Here is a 21,032-nt window from a genome sequence, read left to right on the forward strand (position 1 = left end):
AGATGAAGTCAAGGTTATTATTCACCGATATTCACTGAGCCTGAGGCGATAATTGTCTTTGTATAAATACACTGGTGATTATTTAAAAAAAAAAATTATTTCAGTCTTCAAAAGTGGCATGCAAATGTAACGCGTGCAGGCTTATGTCACTTATCTTGGCTGAGTTACATGAAATACTTTGTTTTGAAATCGATAAAATAAATCACAATTTCACCTTACCTTTAAATAGTTTTAGACCAAACTTCGTTGCATTTTTAGTCCTTTTAGGAACAGTATTTTCTTTCATAATTTCTCATTTTTCCTCATTTACAGTGACAAAATGATTGGCCGCCATTTTGCCGAGTCGCTCAAGGTGATTATCGAGAAATAACCTGAATCTCTTGACCAATCAGGGTGTGCCATTTCCTATAATCACCTCTGTATTTGGACTAAAATCTAATAACACCTGCATGATTTTGTGCAAATATTTCATCCATAAATTTAGACTTGGTGTGCAAGGGACTTAAAACATCTGCACCTGTATAAGACAGTTTGTATCAATCAAATTGCAAGGTGATGGAGACTGGCAGGATCTGATGGCTTTCCTTTGGCACTTTGTATTGCCTGTCAGTCACTGATGAAGGTGTGGCTTCTGTATCTTTCCCAATAAAAGAGGCGTGGCTTCTGTGTCTTTCCCAGTGAAGGAGGTGTGGCTTCTGTGTCTTTCCCAGTGAAGGAGGCGTGGCTTCTGTGTCTTTCCCAGTGAAGGAGGTGTGGCTTCTGTCTTTTGCAGTGAAGGAGGCATGGCTTCTGTATCTTTCCCAGTGAAGGAGGCGTGGCTTCTGTGTCTTTCCCAGTGAAGGAGGCGTGGCTTCTGTGTCTTTCCCAGTGAAGGAGGCGTGACTTCTGTATCTTTCCCAGTAAAGGAGGCGTGGCTTCTGTGTCTTTCCCAGTGAAGGAAGCATGGCTTCTGTATCTTTCCCAATAAAAGAGGCGTGGCTTCTGTGTCTTTCCCAGTGAAGGAGGTGTGGCTTCTGTGTCTTTCCCAGTGAAGGAGGCGTGGCTTCTGTGTCTTTCCCAGTGAAGGAGGTGTGGCTTCTGTCTTTTGCAGTGAAGGAGGCATGGCTTCTGTATCTTTCCCAGTGAAGGAGGCGTGGCTTCTGTGTCTTTCCCAGTGAAGGAGGCGTGGCTTCTGTGTCTTTCCCAGTGAAGGAGGCGTGACTTCTGTATCTTTCCCAGTAAAGGAGGCGTGGCTTCTGTGTCTTTCCCAGTGAAGGAAGCATGGCTTCTGTATCTTTCCCAGTAAAGGAGGCGTGGTTTCTGTGTCTTTCCCAGTGAAGGAAGCGTGGCTTCTATGTCTTTCACAGTGAAGGAGGTGTGGCTTCTGTCTTTTGCAGTGAAGGAGGCGTGGCTTCTGTGTCTTTCCCAGTGAAGGAGGCATGGCTTCTGTCTTTTGCAGTGAAGCAGGCGTGGCTTCTGTGTCTGTCCCAGTGAAGGAGGCGTGGCTTCTGTGTCTTTCCCAGTGAAGCAAGCGTGGCTTCTATGTCTTTCCCAGTGAAGGAGGTGTGGCTTCTGTCTTTTGCAGTGAAGGAGGTGTGGCTTCTGTGTCTTTCCCAGTGAAGGAGGCATGGCTTCTGTCTTTTGCAGTGAAGGAGGCGTGGCTTCTGTGTCTTTCCCAGTGAAGGAGGCGTGGCTTCTGTGTCTTTCCCAGTGAAGCAAGCGGCTTCTGTGTCTTTCCCAATGAAGGAGGCATGGCTTCTGTGTCTTTCCCAGTGAATGAGGCGTGGCTTCTGTGTCTTTCCCAGTGAAGGAGGCGTGGCTTCTGTGTCTTTCCCAGTGAAGGAGGCGTGACTTCTGTGTCTTTCCCAGTGAAGGAGGCATGGCTTCTGTGTCTTTCCCAGTGAAGGAGGCGTGGCTTCTGTGTCTTTCCCAGTGAAGGAGGCGTGGCTTCTGTGTCTTTCCCAGTGAAGGAGGCGTGGCTTCTGTGTCTTTCCCAGTGAAGGAGGTGTGGCTTCTGTATCGTTCCCAGTGAAGGAGGCGTGGCTTCTGTATCTTTCCCAATAAAAGAAGCATGGCTTCTGTATCTTTCCCAATAAAAGGGGCGTGGCTTCTGTATCGTTCCCAGTGAAGGAGGCATGGCTTCTGTATCTTTCCCAATAAAAGAAGCGTGGCTTCTGTATCTTTCCCAGTGAAGGAGGCGTAGCGTCTGTACCTGTCGCTGACAGATGTGTGATCTCTCAGCACTGTAAAGGAAGCATGGCCTCTCCATATGCCACTTCCAGTGAAGGATACATGGCCTCTGTATCTGTCAATTCCATGTCCTTACAGTCCTCAAAGCAGCACTCAAAAACTGTTTTTTTTTTCTGTATTATAGTGAAGCTCTTTTCATAATATGGAAAGAAGTTGCATTGCATCTTCGGACATCACGTCATGTGATGTTAAACAGCTTTAAATCGCATCATAGTATACCTACGTTTTCAATCAGCCGCTTTAAATGTATCTTTTTCTGAACATTAGTAATTGCCTGATAGCTCAGTATCTGATTGTGTATGAGATTTTCTGATCCATCCCAGTGACCCCTGTAAAACGTGACCATATGTGACTGAAGTAACACGAGTCTTGCACATAAACACAGGATGTACGCCATCATTCTTGGGCTGTTTCATTTAATGTAGAAGTAGAAGCTTACAGAGTTTCAGTTCTTTTCGTGTTCAGATTTTAGTTAGATGTTGACAGATCTGGTATTTTTGTCATATTTAGATGGACCAGTATGATCAGGTTCTTCTGGATAACAGTGGGTTGTTGCTCACATATCGAGATGTACTCTGGATTGAATCAGAAGCATAAGTTCTAGATATTCTAAATGTTCGATGGACTTTTTCTCCACTTTTCCGTTTCCTATAGAAGTCCACAGCTGATTTCTAAACTGGGTTGTTTGTTCTAATGCATGTTTTTACGAGATGTTTCTTTGTTACTCCACAGGTCGTGAAGCTGAAAGGTCAGGTCCTATCGGTCATGTACCGTTTCCGGATGAAGAATCGCGAGTGGATGCTGATCAGAACTAGCAGCTTCACCTTCCAGAATCCGTACTCGGACGAGATTGAGTACATCATCTGCACCAACACAAACGTTAAGTATGTGGTTTTTGTTGGGTTTTTTTTTTCCCTCCTCTCTAAAGACACATTAATGGCTGTGGTGTGGAACAGTGAAGTCTTTTCTTTGGTTCAGACAATTTGACAGGTGGTGTTGCTCCAGCTGTGCTTGAGTGTACAGCAAATAGTGTGTCTTGGTCCTCTTTCAAGTGGACTGTGGTTTACTTTGTTGCTAGTTGTGGCATTTTTACAGTGGACTGGAGCAAAAGGTCTACTCGAATACTATAGGTAGGCAGTTTCACTCAACTAGAAAGAGATCATTTTCGGACAGCATTTGTGGAGTCGTCCATTTTCACTTTTTACGGTTGATAAATTAGTTTGTGGTTAATGTCGGAAGGGTATCCCAAACATGATGCCTGCCAAGATTCCCTTAAGGTTCAATGGTACCCAGTGAGACCTGTACGTTTTGAAGGAAGTGTCTCTATTAAGACAGCTGTTCCAGTTCATGTCAGAACAGTCCTTGAAAAAAATCTCTGAGCCTTACTTGCCCAATGGGCAAGCAGCACCCAAAACGTACTTGCCCGAACAGCAATTCCACTTGCCCAGAGCTTTATTTTATTTTGGAGAGGGCAGAATGCAGTTGATTTTTTTTTTTTAAATAGGTGAAGAAGCATAATTATCATCAATCCACAAAACCATAACACCAATATATGCCGACACTTTCAGAAAGAAGGCAGTTCTAGTAGCAGAGGAATGAATAATTTAGGGTATATTAAGCTGTGGAGAGTTTTGAATGAGTATAATAATAATAATGCTGGAGCTTTGTTTCTGTTATCAGAGGAACACAGTCCTGTGCAAAATGTCACCGTGGAACCAGAGTGTAGAAATGAACCTACAGTTCAAGAGAGTTACACACACACACACACACACACACACTGAACTTTACAACAGCTGCACACACGTGAAATGGAAATAAATCGACTAAGGCAGGAAAAGCTATTTTGGATAAAATTGTTATTGTCCGTTACACACTGATCAACCTGTGTGACTCAGCTGTACCTTTGAATCAAGAATAAATGAAGAGGGAACTGAACATTAACCGTTTATTGAAATTAATATATAGATTTAGGCACTGCCTAAAAGCGGAGCTCCCATCTGTTTCTGGGTTGTAGAATTTTCTTATATCATAGCCAGTCTCTTTTGTTTTATTTCTTTACTGGCTAGCACTGGCCACTAGGTGGTGTGTGTATGACTGGCAATTACTAACACTGGCCACGAGGCGGTGTGTATGACTGGTAATTACTAACACTGACCACTAGGTGGTGTGTCTCATCTCATCTCATCTCATTATCTCTAGCCACTTTATCCTGTTCTACAGGGTCACAGGCGAGCTGGAGCCTATCCCAGCTGACGACAGGCGAAAGGCGGGGTACACCCTGGACAAGTCGCCAGGTCATCACAGGGCTGACACATAGACACAGACAACCATTCACACTCACATTCACACCTACGGTCAATTTAGAGTCACCAGTTAACCTAACCTGCATGTCTTTGGACTGTGGGGGAAACCGGAGCACCCGGAGGAAACCCACGCGGACACGGGGAGAACATGCAAACTCCGCACAGAAAGGCCCTCGCCAGCCACGGGGCTCGAACCCAGGACCTTCTTGCTGTGAGGCGACAGCGCTAGCCACTACACCACTGTGCCGCCCTGTACCGTCCACTATTAGATAAAATTAAAATAAAATCTTACAATATTGTTTGAAAGTCTAGAGTAAGATATTTTATTATTTTACAAATAACACTTCAGATATTGTTTTAACAATAATAAGCATGACCGTATAAATAACGGTGTATAAATAGCTCTGTAACTAGATGTCTTTGGGGTTGTTGAAAGTCGATGAGCTTATGTCATCATGTGTTGTCTGTCGTCCATCCAGCGTTCTTTCTTTCTTTCTTTCTTTCTTTCTTTCTTTCTTTCTTTCTTTCTTTCTTTCTGCTCACCCAGCTGAAAGTCGATGAGCTTATGTCAGATTTTTGGCAGGAAGGTAGGTCTGCCTGGGTTGCATATAGCTTCTATCCAAATTTGCATAATTGCAATTAATAATGAAGATATGGAGTAATTAATCCCTAACGAGCAGTTTCCACACAAATTGCTTCTTCTTCCTCAATTCTTCACCAATTTTGATTCTTTCTGGCAGGAAGGCGGGGTACCTAGGGTGCATATGACTTCTACCCAGATTTGCTTAATTACAATTGTTAATGAAGTTATGGACTAATCAAGCCTTCATGAGCAGTTCAACCAAAATCGCTTCTTCTCGGTCAATTCCTTACCGTTTTGGATTCTTTCTGGCAAATAGGTCGGTATTCCTAGGGTGTCTAGAGCGTCTATCTATAGCTTGTATATAGTGTATATAGCTTCCAACATTTATTGCGCAAGGTGGCCCACTTTAGACCGTTCCTTCTGGACTCGACGGGGCTGGAGTGAGCTACGCCGTCACTGACGGTTTCTTTCTTTCTTTCTTTCTTTCTTTATTTATTTATTTATTTATTTATTTTTCACTCCCTTCTCTCCTCCTTTAAGCATCCCCAAATGAAATTATCTCTCTCTCTCTCTCTCTCTCTCTGCTGTCAACAACTTAAGTACACAAGACTTTGAGCCAGATTCCAGAAGTTTGTTTTCCTTCCGTGGTGCCTTGAATTGAAACCAGATCTGCATGGTTTGTCTCAAGCTGAAAAACAGAGGCTGTTTTGAACGGAGAGTCCACCCAGACATCCTCATCCTCCATAATAGACATTTAGGGGGAGCTTTCCGTAAGCAGTGCCAGTCGTCTGGAGCTTGCAGAGAGAGAGTTCAGTGCGTGCTTCAGAGTGGAAGCTGTTATATAACACTCGGTAATATTTAGTTGAAATTGATTCGTGTGGGCGAGCTAAACAGACACCCTCATATTTCTTCACGCTTGGTCATGTTTGCTTTGGTCCTTCTGGCATGCACTTCTCTCTGTTACATAAACAGCAGAACCCACTTTGCTTTGACCCACTTACCTGTTAATCTCCCTCTGCCATCTTAACTCAGAAAGTATGTCAAATAATATAAATGTGACTTTGATGTTATGAGACACAGCATTCATAATATAATATGACATTTTAAAATATGTATTTGAAGGCAAAACATGTGATGTGCATGCTTTCATTTATTTCTGTTTGGAAGGGGAAAAAATGGCATGACATTTAGACCACTCACCCACTTCCTTTCTTGTGTTGTGGTTAGTGAGGCTGGGGAAATGGCTCGGACTGCCTTCATCTAGACAGCTGAAGACGGAATAATGTTGCTTGGTCTTTTTCCAATCTTTAACAGTCCAGTGTCAGTGGCTTATGCCCACTGTAGCCTTAGACTCCTGTTTTACCCCTTTTCCACCAAATCAGTTCCAGGGCTGGTTCGGGGCCAGTGCTGGTGCTGGTTCACAACTCGTTCAACTTGCGAGCCAGCTTGCTTTTCCATAGCTCGCGGTGCTAAGCGAAGCCACGTCATTACGTCACTGTATACGTCAGTTACGTCGTTGTATACGTCATTACGTCGCTGTATACATCAGTTACGTCGCTACGTTTGCATAAACCTTGGTGCGAATATCGAAGCAAAAACAACACAGAAGAAGCAGCAGCAGCAACAATAATAATAATGGATGACTTCGCATTTGTACAGCTGCTGCTTCTTGTCGCTTAAAAATGGCGATCTTTCGCGGTCTTGTTATTGGTCTTAACAACTCCGCCCCCCCGCTGACGTAAGCGGTTCTTTCCTCTGGCCCAGCAGAGAGTTGGTACTAGCCTGGAACCGGTTTTTCTGGCCCCAGAGCCAGTTCTTTGTCAGTGGAAACAGAAAACCCGGTTCCAAACTAAGCACTGGCCCCGAACCAGCCCTGGAACAGCTTTGGTGGAAAAGGGGCATTTGTGGTTTACAGGAGTGGAACCAGATGTGGTCTTCTGCTAATGTAGCCCATTTACCTCAGGGTTCAATGTGTTGTGCAGTCTGAGATGCTTTTCTGTTCACCGTGATTGTAACGAGTGCTTATTTGCATTACCATGGGCTACCACTCAGATGTTTGATAGGAACATTAACTCAAGCTCTTGGCCTGCATTAGACTCCTGCTACATGCCATGTGACTGGCTGACTGACCAAGTGCATGGTGTCCGGGTGTTCCTAGTGGTCGGTGAGTGTATTTATTGTGTTTCAGGGTGGATATTTCCTTTAAGCTGTTATATTTGACTGGAAACAGTAGTACGCTTACCCCGCCGATAAACGAGTTAGGATTATAAGGTTACAATGTGCTGAGGTAGTGTCTGGGGAAGCATGCTTGGAATGCCCACTGTAGGGGTGGGTGAAGTGGAAAAAAGACGGGTGCAGGGTAGGTCGTGACACGCTAAGCTGACTTCAAAGAAATAATGTCAACCAAGAACGACTGATATTTGCCTCCCATTGTCTTGCCAGCATCTCAAGTTTTGTGTGGAAATTTGAACTCCAGTGCATTGACGACAGCTGATGCACATACAGTGAATTGTCTCTCCATGCCAGGCAATGGCATGAGTCTATATTCATGTGGGAGGGGGAAAAAAAGAAAACTTAAAAGCAATAATGCAGACCAAACAAACTTGGGTTCCCAAATGCTTAGCCTTTTCTTTATTTTGTTTGTTTCTTTGTTTAGACTACAGAGATCCTCTTTAATTCAGTCTGGATCATGCTCTCTGCTAAATGCTGTAAATGCAAAGGTAGTAAATCGGAATACTACAGAGCAGCACCGTTATCACTTTAAGTTTCTAAGTTTGGTAAATGTCCTATTTTCATGGTTGATGAGTTGACATTTCTCCCACTGTTGACTGTCTCACCCAGTGTTGTAGTCGAGTCACTAAACCTCGAGTCCGAATCCAGTCTCGAGTCCCCAGTGTTCAAGTCCAAGTCATTAAAGGAGAACTGAAGTCATTTTTAAACTTGCTTTATTTCTTAACGTTATTCAATTACGTTTTCAGTTTTAGTAACCTGATACCGTGACTCGCATTGGCAACTAATTGCAATTAAATATGATACTTATCGGCCTATTCGGTTTTTAGCCACGTTGAATTTAGTTCGTTTGGTCCACAGCAGGCGTCGCTCATCCACACAATCTTCACGAGACTCGTGCAAGACTTTGAAACGTGAAGTGTCAGCCAGGTGTCAGTGCCACCATTTTGAAAACTGTTTTCCAAACGAAATATTGCACGAAAACGAATTTAAATGACGATTACTGCCTACTTTTTTCAAACTTTCCTGATTGCTATCAAAACAAACTTCCAGCTTGATTACATCAGCATTCGAAAGAGGGCGCGTGCGTCTTTTGACAGCGTTGGCAGATGTTGGTGACTTTGATTTCTGCTGTACGTTTTACTTCCGTCCTATGATGTCTCACACAGGTCTCAACGAATCTCATTTACGGCCATTGCTTTGACATATGGACTGATATATTACAGAGCATATTTCAAACACTCATAACTTGCTATAGCAGCGACAAAATAGCTCTCAAAAATGCATTCCGATATTTAATAAAATGAGATAAATAGAATTTTGATAATAAAAAAAATTTGTCTTCAGTTCCCCTTTAAAAAAAAAAGTCGAGTCCGAGTTGAGTCCACTACTGATCCGAATCGAGTCCGAGAACAAGACTCCAACTGCACCATTTGACGGTGGCTGTTTTAGCGCCATTAACATTAGTTTGTTCCTAAACATGCCGTATGAACAGGTGAACGTGCTTCTCTTTATCAGGGAGTGCGAAGTATTCTGTCAGAGATGGTTGGGAGACAGATGTAAGTGCAGAAGGTGTGTTTATTAATACAAGTGAAGACGGTAAACAATCCAGAATGGCAGGCAAAATCGTAAAACAGTGAAACGGGCAACAGGTCGAGCGAGGCACAAACAGGCTATCGTAGACTCGGCAGAATCCAATCCGAGAAACAGGAAATCAGGGATCAGGAAACCAAACTAGGAAATAAGGCTCGGTAATGTACCGTATCAGCAACGCAACTCAATACTTTGCAAAGTAAGTGTGTTTTCACAGTTTTTATATAGACACGCTGATTGCGCCTTAATCCTCTGCAGGTGTACCTGATTAAATTTTGGGGGTAATCGGGTCAAGGTCACCAGAAAGGTCAACCTTTCGGTCAAAACATATTTGCCATTATAACTCAAAAACAGTTGCCGATAGACAAATGTTTACTATTATGAGCATATAGGAACTCCCATATGGCTTTTCATTTGGCACTATGCTCTTTGAACTTGAGTGACCATGAAAGGTCAAACTCAAGGTCACGGATTTTCAGAGGGCTGGAACTTGAAAACGGTTGATGGTAGACAGATGTTTACCATTATCAACTTATAAGAAGTGCCATATGGGCTTCCATTTGGCACCATGACCTTTGACCTTGAATGACTTTGAAATGTCAAACTCAAGGTCATGGATTTTCATAGGACTATCACCTGACAGCTGATGATTGAGAAATATTACCATCATCAACAACTCATCTCATCATCTCTAGCCGCTTTACCCTTCTACAGGGTCGCAGGCAAGCTGGAGCCTATCCCAGCTGACTACGGGCGAAAGGCGGGGTACACCCTGGACAAGTCGCCAGGTCATCACAGGGCTGACACATAGACACAGACAACCATTCACACTCACATTCACACCTACGGTCAATTTAGAGTCACCAGTTAACCTAACCTGCATGTCTTTGGACTGTGGGGGAAACCGGAGCACCCGGAGGAAACCCACGGGGAGAACATGCAAACTCCGCACAGAAAGGCCCTCGCCGGCCACGGGGCTCGAACCCAGGACCTTCTTGCTGTGAGGCGACAGCGCTAACCACTACACCACCGTGCCGCCCCATCATCAACATATAGGTATAAAATAAGTGCTGCTGGGCGAGGTTTGTTTTGCCTGGCAACACTTGTTTAAATATATTTTCAAGGTTTTCTTGAAGATGAAAAAGTGTTGAATGTATCTCAATCAAAATGAACCTTGAGCATTTTGAAAGCACCTATAAGTCAAAAGGAGGAAAATTCATGGAAAAAATTTAATTCCTATTCCCGCTGACTTGTACATTTATAACCTCATCTACATACAGTTTTACTGATAAATTTTCAAGAATTATGAGCTTAGAAAGAGAAATGTGTTCTCGCTTTGCTTATCAGCATAATGTACATCAGCGCGTCTCTCACCACCTGATGGATAAGTCACTCACGGCATTTAAACACACGCCTCATCATCGTGTCTTCCCTCAAATGATCTCTGTCCATCGGTGGGGAAATAATGGCTGATTAATTCAGTGAGCACTGTTGTATTCGCCACATTTATTTTTATTGTCTTTTATTTAAAAGTTTTGAAACCTCAGTCATCTGTATAAAGTGTGTTTGCGCTCTTCTCTGTTTTTATAGTGATGTGACATCGCAGGTGCATCATAAACATTTAGACTGTGTATTATTATTCTGTCCGCATTCACTGGATATGAGCAATCCTGCGCTTTGATTGGCTACTCTACTTCTAGGATATCAGCTCATATACCATGAGTAGAGAAAAACAAAATGGTGGAGCGTGTTGCTGAACCAACCGAGGACGAAATAAAAACTACTTGAAAACAGAACCCCAAAAAATACAAAAAAAAAAGCAACAAAGTATGGAATAAAAGTATTTAATGGTAAGAACATATCTTTTTTTTTTAATTTTCAATAATTATTATTATTATAACATTTTTCACAAATTGCTACTGTCATTTCGCTGGTTTGTTTACATTCTAAGTGGAAATTATTTTGTCGTACGTTTTGGATAAAGTTTTTATTTATCGGATTTGCAAAAAAAAATTTTAAATAAAAATGCCCCGTTTCTCAAAATCTGGTGAATGTGGATAGAATAAAACAGTTATTCCACTCTGTCTCGCACCTTGCCAGCTATCAGTACATGTACTACTTGATTTTGGGAATAACTGTAAAATCTCATCATTATCTCTAGTCGCTTATCCTGTACAGGGTCACAGGCAAGCTGGAGCCTATCCCAGCTGACTACGGGCGAAAGGCGGGGTACACCCTGGACAAGTCGCCAGGTCATCACAGGGCTGACACATAGACACAGACAACCATTCACACTCACATTCACACCTACGGTCAATTTAGAGTCACCAGTTAACCTAACCTGCATGTCTTTGGACTGTGGGGGAAACCGGAGCACCCGGAGGAAACCCACGCGGACACGGGGAGAACATGCAAACTCCGCACAGAAAGGCCCTCGCCGGCCACGGGGCTCGAACCCGGACCTTCTTGCTATGAGGCATCAGCGCTAACCACTACACCACCGTGCCGCCCTAACTGTAAAATAATGTCTGTAATTTATACATTATACTGTTGTATATAAACTCAGTTTTGGTCAAAACCAAATTGTCCTTGTTTTCCAGAATTCAGCCAGAGTGATAGCACGCTACTTTTTCCAGACCATTACACATTTTACACATGCAGCCGGTTTCACCAAGTTAGACTATGACTTTAACTTCGACAGCGGGTATAGTCGGGCTTAGCATAGACGTCTAACAAATACTGTTGCACAAAGCAGTTAAGACTCCGACTATCTTAAGTCGTACTATGCTGCAAAGGATTGTGGGTATTTTAAGACTCTTTCAAAAAAAAAAAAAAATGGCGGACAGTGGTCGTTCAGTGCCGTTTAGCCACTCGGAAAATCTGGCTATATTAGAGGAATTTAATTCCTACAAAGACGTTTTATTAGGCAAATTCAGTGAAGAATGTAGCAATAAGAAAAAACATGAAGTGTGGGGAAAAAATAACGTCGTCTGTGAATAGCGTTAATCCATCTGCGTGAAGAGATGTTGCTGCCGTGCGTAAAAACACCCCCACTGGAGGAGGGGGTTTGAAGAAACTAAAAGTAACCACGGAAATGGTCATCAACATTTATGGCGACGAGTCGCCCTTATTCTGGGGAGGAAAGGAGAGCGGAGTAACCGGCTTCGCCAGACCCAGCAGCAACTCCCTTAGCAACGTTGCTAGCAACGTTGAAGCTGAGGCTCCTTCACCCTCGGAGTTGTCATCACCCAGTACCTGCGCGGATGTGACACTACATGAAGAGCCTACCAAAAGGAAAGACTGCAACTTAAATTGAAGAGACTCGCGCAGATGGAGGAGTGATGTAGTAATGTGTGTGTGTGTGTGTGTGAGAGAGAGAGAGATAAGTGATGAGTGGTGATGTAATCTCATCTCATTATCTCTAGCCGCTTTATCCTTCTACAGGGTCGCAGGCAAGCTGGAGCCTATCCCAGCTGACTACGGGCGAAAGGCGGGGTACACCCTGGACAAGTCGCCAGGTCATCACAGGGCTGACACATAGACAACCATTCACACCTACGGTCAATTTAGAGTCACCAGTTAACCTAACCTGCATGTCTTTGGACTGTGGGGGAAACCGGAGCACCCGGAGGAAACCCACGCGGACACGGGGAGAACATGCAAACTCCACACAGAAAGGCCCTCGCCGGCCACGGGGCTCGAACCCAGGACCTTCTTGCTGTGAGGCGACAGCGCTAACCACTACACCACCGTGCCGCCCTGGTGATGTAATTATATGCATAAATGAATTGATATTTATATTATTTATATATATTTATAAGTAATAAAATGAATAAGCTGGCATTACACTGTTTGTTCTTTATTGAATACTTTATAGTTAGATTATAATAGCCTAAATTTGTGTATTACATACTTGCAATGTACTTCACTGCCTTAACATTTCAAGCTTTCTTGTAGTTATTGACATTGATGGCACTTATGGCTTGACTGTTTTTTTTTTTTTTAATTAAATTTTATAGCCCTTAGACCCATATTAGACTGGGGGGAGGGTGTCTTACTTTTTAAGCCTAAAATTAGACTTAAAAAATTAGTCTTAACTTTTGTGAAACTGTCTTACTTGCATTAGACTGGTCTATAAAGAAACTTAAGACCAATCTTGACCCATAGACCAGTCTAAACTACTTTAGTGAAACCGGACCATGGTTTACTAAGCATTCACTCTTAGTCTTACAAACTAAAAAATCATTTTACATTACGTCACTGCAGCGTATCAACACATCATTACTGCCATATTTGTTTCACGTAGCCTAGGCCACTTTACATCATGCCTTGGTATAATCTGCAGTTTTGTTATTTTCCACCAGTTGCTGGGTTTCAGTCACGTGACTTTTCTTAGCAGCTTTACTGGAAGTGAAATAGCTGGTGGTCTAAACGGCTGCCGTAGTGCAAACAACTAGCGATAACTTATCAGCGTACGCTCGTAATCTAGAAGCCACTGCTGGCTTTAGATATATTCAGAAGATTGCTATGTGCAGTGGAATCGACCCCTACAGTCTGGGAAAGAAGGATTTGTCATGCGATTTCGAAAACTACCCTTCAGTTGAGTTCCCCGACATCTCGAACTATCTGGTGTTGCAGACATCCTTCTACACCGCAAAACAGATGAAAGCGTGGAAGAGTACGGAGGCTTACGACTTTTTTGTATGTGGCTGGGTAAAGGACCTCGCTATCAAGTCGCTGCCGAATGAATCCTGTATTGTTTTTGCCCGTGTAAGTATGTTTTTTTTTAAGCTTTTCGTTCACGTCTTTACAACGAAGCGCTGCAAGTTGAAGTGTAAACAAACAACAGTTGGCTTGATTCTCACTTGTGTTGGCTCTTATCTCTCAGGTAAATCATTCACAAAGATCATCAGAAACCCCTTTAAAGACCTGGATCTTAGTTAAACAAGATGGAGAAGTGATCACGGCGCATTGTAACTGTACGGCTGGGGAAGAATTTTGTCGCGACCTTCATGCATCTGGACTTTGTGAGGAGTAAACAAAGAGACAGCTGGGGACTTTAGCGCATCGTGACTCAAAAAAAGTACTGTAAAATAATGACACACAACAAGAAAATACTTGGAAAACACTAAGGACATAACTGAGAGGGAGATACAAACCCCAAGTGATCTCTGCAAACTCGAGCATGCTTCGACTCGGCTCCCTTCGATTTCAGCGAGAGGCTCAAAAGCCACCTTTCTCCACGTCTTTTTGTGAAATCCTGTGTTCGTTCACCGTTTTTATTAGTTCACGTGGAACCCTGAAGAAACTTTTTATCCGTTTCACAGTTTGATCGATTCGAACAACCTAAAACGACGCAAGCGTACAGCATTTTTCATACGAGCAGTGCACCTTCTCCATACAAACGCTTTGTCAACTGAGCTTCGGTAGACCACCAGCTAAAGTTCTGAATAGCTAATGAGGCGGATGTGACGTCACGTGAAACCCAGCAATAACAATATTTCTGCATTTGTTTCGCAGTACAAGACTTTGTGTCTGTTCTGATTTATGGCCCCAGTTCTTTTCAGCATGTATGGTGTTCCCATGAGAATATCATCAGCCTACTGTATTAGCAGCAAAATGGCTACTGCTATGAAACTTCGTCTCCTCCTGCAGTCAGATCAAATCCTCTGTTTGGGAGGATTTTATTACCGTAAAGAAGCCGGTGCTGAAATTAAAGTTATAACAATCCTTTTCCCCAGTGGTCTCTCAACGTCAATACTTTTTTCTTAGTGGTGAATTGAAAAAGCACAGAAAATATCTTGCTCACATTTCCATGCCACGACCTTGGAAAACAGAACCATTTAAATATGGATAGGATTTAAATCTTTTTTTTTTCTTTTTTGTTCATTTTCATACCCAGGGACCTCCACCCTCAAGAAATTATCATAAGCTGAAAACATGAAAAGGAAGGCCAAAATTTTTTTTAAAAAACTATTGCTCAAGGATAAAACCAGTGTACCGTGGAGATATGGGTGCTGTTGATACTTTTATAATGCATTTGCCCTTAAATTCTTGTTTGTACATGGAAGCATGTCATGTTTGAGTGAGATTATCCTACTGTAAAAATGTCAAACCAAATCCATGCGTTTCACCAAGAAAATTAGCACTATAGAGCAACGAATAGAATGGTAGTAGTGTTTTCACCCTAAATACAGCAAGGATCGCAAAAGGCATAGTTGTTGGATCATTCTGACAGTAGGTGACAGTCATGCATGGTGGAGATGCAGTTTATACCCAGGTTTATCCCTCCAGAATTTTTATTAATAAGCCAGAATGCATCTTTGGCAAGATGTATGAGGTCGGTGTTTTTTTTTTAATTATTTTGTTATATGGTGATGGATGTATCTAAACAAACGTAGCATAGCTAACGATTTTGACACCACTGAGAACGTGTTTACACATTCTGCTTGACGTGAAATTCACTGCTGGGTAGGAGAAAGTAGCAAGTTACAGCACACGTACAGAAGTTGAGATACATTGCTGGGTTTCACGTGACGTCACATCCGCTTCATTAGTTATTCTTTATAAAACTAGCTGGTGGTCGACCGAAGCTCAGTTGACAAAGCGTTTGTACGGAGAAGGTGCATCACTCACATGAAAAATGCCTTACGCTTGCATTGTTTTAGGTTGTTTGAATCGATCAAACCATGAAACTGATGAGTTTCTTCAGGGTTCCCCATGAATGAATAAAAAAGGATGAACGAACACAGGGTTTCACAAAAAGACGTGGAGAAAGGTGGCTTTTGAGCCTCTCAGTGAAATCGAAGGGAGCCGAGTCGAATCATGCTCGAGTTTGCAGCGATCACTTGGTGAAAGGTTTATATTTCCCTCTCAGCTATGTCCTTAGTGTTTTCCAAGTACTTCTCTTGCTATGTGTCATTATTTTACAGTACTTTTTTTTAGTCACGAAGAGCTGAAGTCCCCAGCTGCTTCTTTGTTTACTCCTCACAAAGTCCATATGCATGAAGGTCGCGACAAAATCCTTCCCCAGCCGTACAGTTACAATGCGCCGTGATCACTTCTCCGTCTTGTTTAACTAAGATCCAGGTTTTTAAAGGGGTTTCTGATGATCTTTGTGAATGATTTACCTGAGAGATAAGAGCCAACACAAGTGAGAATCAAGCCAACTGTTTGTTTACACTTCACCTTGCAGCGCTTTGTTGTAAAGACGCGAATGAAAAGCTTAAAAAAAACATACTTACACAGGCAAAAACAATACAGGATTGATTCAGCAGCGACTTGATACCGAAGTCCTTTACCCAGCCACATACAAAAAAGTTGTAAGCCTCCATACTCTTCCACGCTTTCATCTGTTTTGCGGTGTAGAAGGATGTCTGCAACACCAGATAGTTCGAGATGTTGGGGAACTCGACTGAAGGGTAGTTTTCGAGATCGTATGACAAATCCTTCTTTCCCAGACTGTAGGGGTCGATTCCATTGCACATAGCAATCTTCTGAATATATCTAAAGCCAGCAGTGGCTTCTAGATTACGAGCGTACGCTGATAAGTTATCGCTAGTTGTTTGCACTACGGCAACCGTTTTGGTTTGCTAGACCACCAGCTGTTTTACTGGAAGTGAAATTACTAAGAAAAGTCATGTGACTGAAACCCAAGAATTGAGCATAGAGCCACTATATAGACAAAAGTTTCTGGACACCCTACCATCACACCGACATGTGCTTTTTTGAAATCCCATTCCAGATTGCTGTTATAACCACCTCCACTCTTCTGAGAAGGCTTTCCACTAGATTTTAGAGTGTGGCTGAGGGGTTTGTGCTCCTTTAGCAACAAGAGCATTAGGGCCCGTTTACACGAGGACGCTGTCGGGTAGAAACGACTAAATATTTTATCGGAAGTGCCTTTCGTCTACACGGGGACGGCTTTTCCGAGGCTGAAAAAGGGAAAAAATTGAAAACGCCTTCCAGAGTGGATAAGTTAAAAACAGCCCCCATTGCATATCCATCTAAACTACCCAATACGCGAAACTCTGCTCGGATCTGCTCACGTCGGGTACGCGTTTACGTCATACATATGTCATATACTGTACATGCCAGCCCGGGAAGTAAGAAAGTAAGTAAAAAAGTAAGAGCATGTCTGATTACATCGATCCAACGGACCTTCAAGCTGCTCTGGCAGCTTTAATAAACGTCCAGGAGTCCTTCGAACAGCTATACCGAATCTGCACATATACCGTTAATGAACAGAGGCGGGTATAGTATGCTCTTACTTTTTTACTTACTTTCTTACTTACCATAGCCAGAGTAGTCAAAGTTTTCGCGGCGCAGATGTGCAGATCAGACAAGACGGAAGACGTTGCGCATAGTGCAGACATTGAGGTCTTTCACAGCACCACCTAGCCGCCTGGCATGCACATCCAATTGAATTCCACACATTTATGCGTCACCGTATAGACGCAGATTTCCTCCTTGAAAACGGTCATGTAGACGCAGAAAAAAGTGAGAACGAAAACGGACTTTTGCGTTTTTGTTTCAGACCGTCCCCGTGTAAAGTGGGCCTTGGTGAGGTCTGGCGCAAACCTCCTCAGCCGCACTCCAAAATCTAGTGGGGTTGAGGTCAGGGCTATATGCAGGTCACTTGAGTTTTTCTACTCCAATCTTAGCACACCATATTTTCATCAAGCGTGATTTGTGCACTGGGGCATTGCCGTGCTGGAAAAAGTTTGCACTTTTGTTCCAGTGAAGGGAAATTGAAATGCTTCAGCATACAAAGACAGTCCTTAAAATAGTGTGCTTGGGGAAAAAACACACATGGGTGTGATGGTCAGGTGTCTGCAAACTTTTTGCTGTATAGTGTACGAGTTCCCTTTTGGAGAACTTTTTGCTTGCTATGGTCACTTAAGTTTCTCTTCTGTACTGATATGCTCAACTGAATAACCAACCAAAAGAACTCCAGTTCAGCTCTGTCTCTATCCACTATCTGAGGCTACATCCACACGACAACAGCAACAAGATTTTTTTTAGCGGGTAAAAAAAATATCGCGTCCACATGGGCAGCGGATCAGTAAAATATCAGGTGCATATGGCAACGCAACGCTTGCTGAAAATGATGCAATACACATGCCACACCTCTACGTGCGCTGTAAGACGGTCCCATCGGAGACACCAGAACAATAGAAGAAGTAGGACGCATGCGCATAAACCCCTTCTTCTACCCGGCGTGAAGCACTCACAGGAACAAGCACACAACAACAAGAAGAAGATGGCTGCGACTACGCAAGGAAATCGTGCCTTCTGTGTGTACAAATTAGTTTTATTAGTGTGCATAGTTTTATATAACTTAATTTTCTTATTGTGTGTGAACATTTTGAAAAGCATTTTTATATAATTTATATAACATTTTATATTGTGTGTGAACATTTAGAAAAGCAGTCTTATCCAATAAAAAAAAGAAATTCAAGAAATGGTTCAGTTACTTGTTTATTTAAAAGAAACGCTGTATACAAAAGCGAATGCAATGCAGTGGTTCATACAAAACAGTCTGTTGAAGGGTCTTCTGACCCTTTTCCCCTCTGCCTCCATTATAGTCAGGTAACTGTTGCTTTGTGTGGAAGGCTGGACTTTCTGTTCATCAAAGCAGGTGTAAATTGTCTGTCTGGCAGGTCAGTCAGGTTAATGTGTAAACAATTTCAAAAGATTCTTATCCAATAATAAAGATTCTTATCCATTGTTGCTGTTGTTGTTACGAATGATGCGCGTGAGAGTGCTGCTTGTTCTAGTCATGTGGTTGTGACGTCATCGTAAACAAATCCGTTCTACTCATCCAGACGACTTCACAACGGCGCCGTTGCCAGATTTTTCCACTCTGGAACCCGTTCTCAAAAAATATCGTTTTGGGGCACCCAAAACGCCGGTGCCGTGTGGACGCCCGGCCGAAACGATAAACAATTTTATCAGATTCACCTGAATCCGTTGCCGTGTGGACAGGGCCTGAGAATGGGAAGTTCACAAGCTCACATGGAGTGTGAATCATAGCAGCTCCATTTGCACTGATCACCATCTGACACACCAGAACGATTCCTTTACTGAACCCTTTCAGACCAGCAGTGTAATGACCACACGATCCAGCAAGGTTTTTTCATAAACATTGACATTGTATTTAATTACTTTAGCTTATTTGGCAAATTATTTTGTTAACAGTGAATTGAAAAAGAAAGCTTCATTTGTCACAGGGAGAACATACAAACTCCACACAGAAAGGCCTTCAGTGGCCGCTGGGTTTGAACCCGGAACCTTCTTGCTGTGAGGCGACAGTGCTAACCACTACACCACCGTGCCACCCAATTGCAACCAATAACTATGGAAGAGAATGGCCAGGAACGCTACAGTAACTCAAGTAGTCAATCTTTACAGTTGTGATGCACAGAAAAGCATTTCAGACCAGCTGATGTTTTTCCAATCTTCAGCTTCCCAGTTTCAGTGAGCCTTTGCCCACTGTAGCTTCAAATTCATGTTCTTGGCTAACTGGGTTGGAATCTGGTGTGGTTTTATGGTGTTGTCGTCCTTCTGTCTCAAGGTTCAACATGTTGTGTGGTCTGAGATGCTAGTCTGTTTATATTAGCTGCTCCTTCCATGTTGTTTGTGTGTGGTCTGTCAACAATTTAAATCCTTGCATTTTAATATAACTGAGATTTTGTCCTTTCTCCCTTTTTTTTCTAATTAGACTGAAGCCTAAAAGTCTGCTGATGTATTAATTTCATATACCATGCACTGAGAGGTGCAGTCCCAATGAAAATAGTAGTATGCCAGTCACCTCAGAGAATCCATTGCCTCTCAGTGCATGGCATATTAGATTTTTAATCTATCCACATTCACTGGATATGAGCAATCGCATGCTCTGATTGGCTACTCTACTACTAGGATATCAGCTCATACAACCCCGATTCCAAAAAAGTTGGGACAAAACACAAATTGTAAATAAAAACGGAATGCAATGATGTGGAAGTTTCAAAATTCCATATTTTATTCAGAATAGAACATAGATGACATATCAAATGTTTAAACTGAGAAAATGTATCATTTAAAGAGAAAAATTAGGTGATTTTAAATTTCATGACAACAACACATCTCAAAAAAGTTGGGACAAGGCCATGTTTACCACTGTGAGACATCCCCTTTTCTCTTTACAACAGTCTGTAAACGTCTGGGGACTGAGGAGACAAGTTGCTCAAGTTTAGGGATAGGAATGTTAACCCATTCTTGTCTAATGGAGGATTCTAGTTGCTCAACTGTCTTAGGTCTTTTTTGTCGTATCTTCCGTTTTATGATGCGCCAAATGTTTTCTATGGGTGAAAGATCTGGACTGCAGGCTGGCCAGTTCAGTACCCGGACCCTTCTTCTACGCAGCCATGATGCTGTAATTGATGCAGTATGTGGTTTGGCATTGCCATGTTGGAAAATGCAAGGTCTTCCCTGAAAGAGACGTCGTCTGGATGGGAGCATATGTTGCTCTAGAACCTGTATATACCTTTCAGCATTGATGGTGTCTTTCCAGATGTGTAAGCTGCCCATGCTACATGCACTAATGCAACCCCATACCATCAGAGATGCAGGCTTCTGAACTGAGCGCTGATAACAACTTGGGTCGTCCTTCTCCTCTTTAGTCCGAATGACACGGCGTCCCTGATTTCCATAAAGAACTTCAAATTTTGATTCGTCTGACCACAGAACAGTTTTCCACTTTGCCACAGTCCATTTTAAATGAGCCTTGGCCCAGAGAAGACGTCTGCGCTTCTGGATCATGTTTAGATACGACTTCTTCTTTGAACTATAGAGTTTTAGCTGGCAACGGCAGATGGCACGGTGAATTGTGTTCACAGATAATGTTCTCTGAAAATATTCCTGAGCCCATTTTGTGATTTCCAATACAGAAGCATGCCTGTATGTGATGCAGTGCCGTCTAAGGGCCCAAAGATCACGGGCACCCAGTATGGTTTTCCGGCCTTGACCCTTACGCACAGAGATTCTTCCAGATTCTCTGAATCTTTTGATGATATTATGCACTGTAGATGATATGTTCAAACTCTTTGCAATTT

The 21,032-nt window shown here is 42.7% G+C and overlaps 1 protein-coding gene across 4 annotated transcripts in view; it reads left to right on the forward strand.

The window, feature by feature from the left end:
- The window catches only part of arnt2 (aryl-hydrocarbon receptor nuclear translocator 2), a 399,781-nt gene that overhangs the window by 262,747 nt on the left and 116,002 nt on the right, over positions 1 to 21,032 (forward strand). For all 4 annotated transcript variants that reach the window (XM_060941110.1, XM_060941111.1, XM_060941112.1 and 1 more), the window contains one exon: positions 2,962 to 3,113. In XM_060941110.1, coding sequence (XP_060797093.1) covers positions 2,962 to 3,113 — 152 coding nt within the window. The remainder of the gene's footprint in view (positions 1 to 2,961; positions 3,114 to 21,032) is intronic.

Source organism: Neoarius graeffei, chromosome 15 (assembly GCF_027579695.1).
Source record: "Neoarius graeffei isolate fNeoGra1 chromosome 15, fNeoGra1.pri, whole genome shotgun sequence".
Lineage (NCBI taxonomy): Eukaryota > Metazoa > Chordata > Actinopteri > Siluriformes > Ariidae > Neoarius > Neoarius graeffei.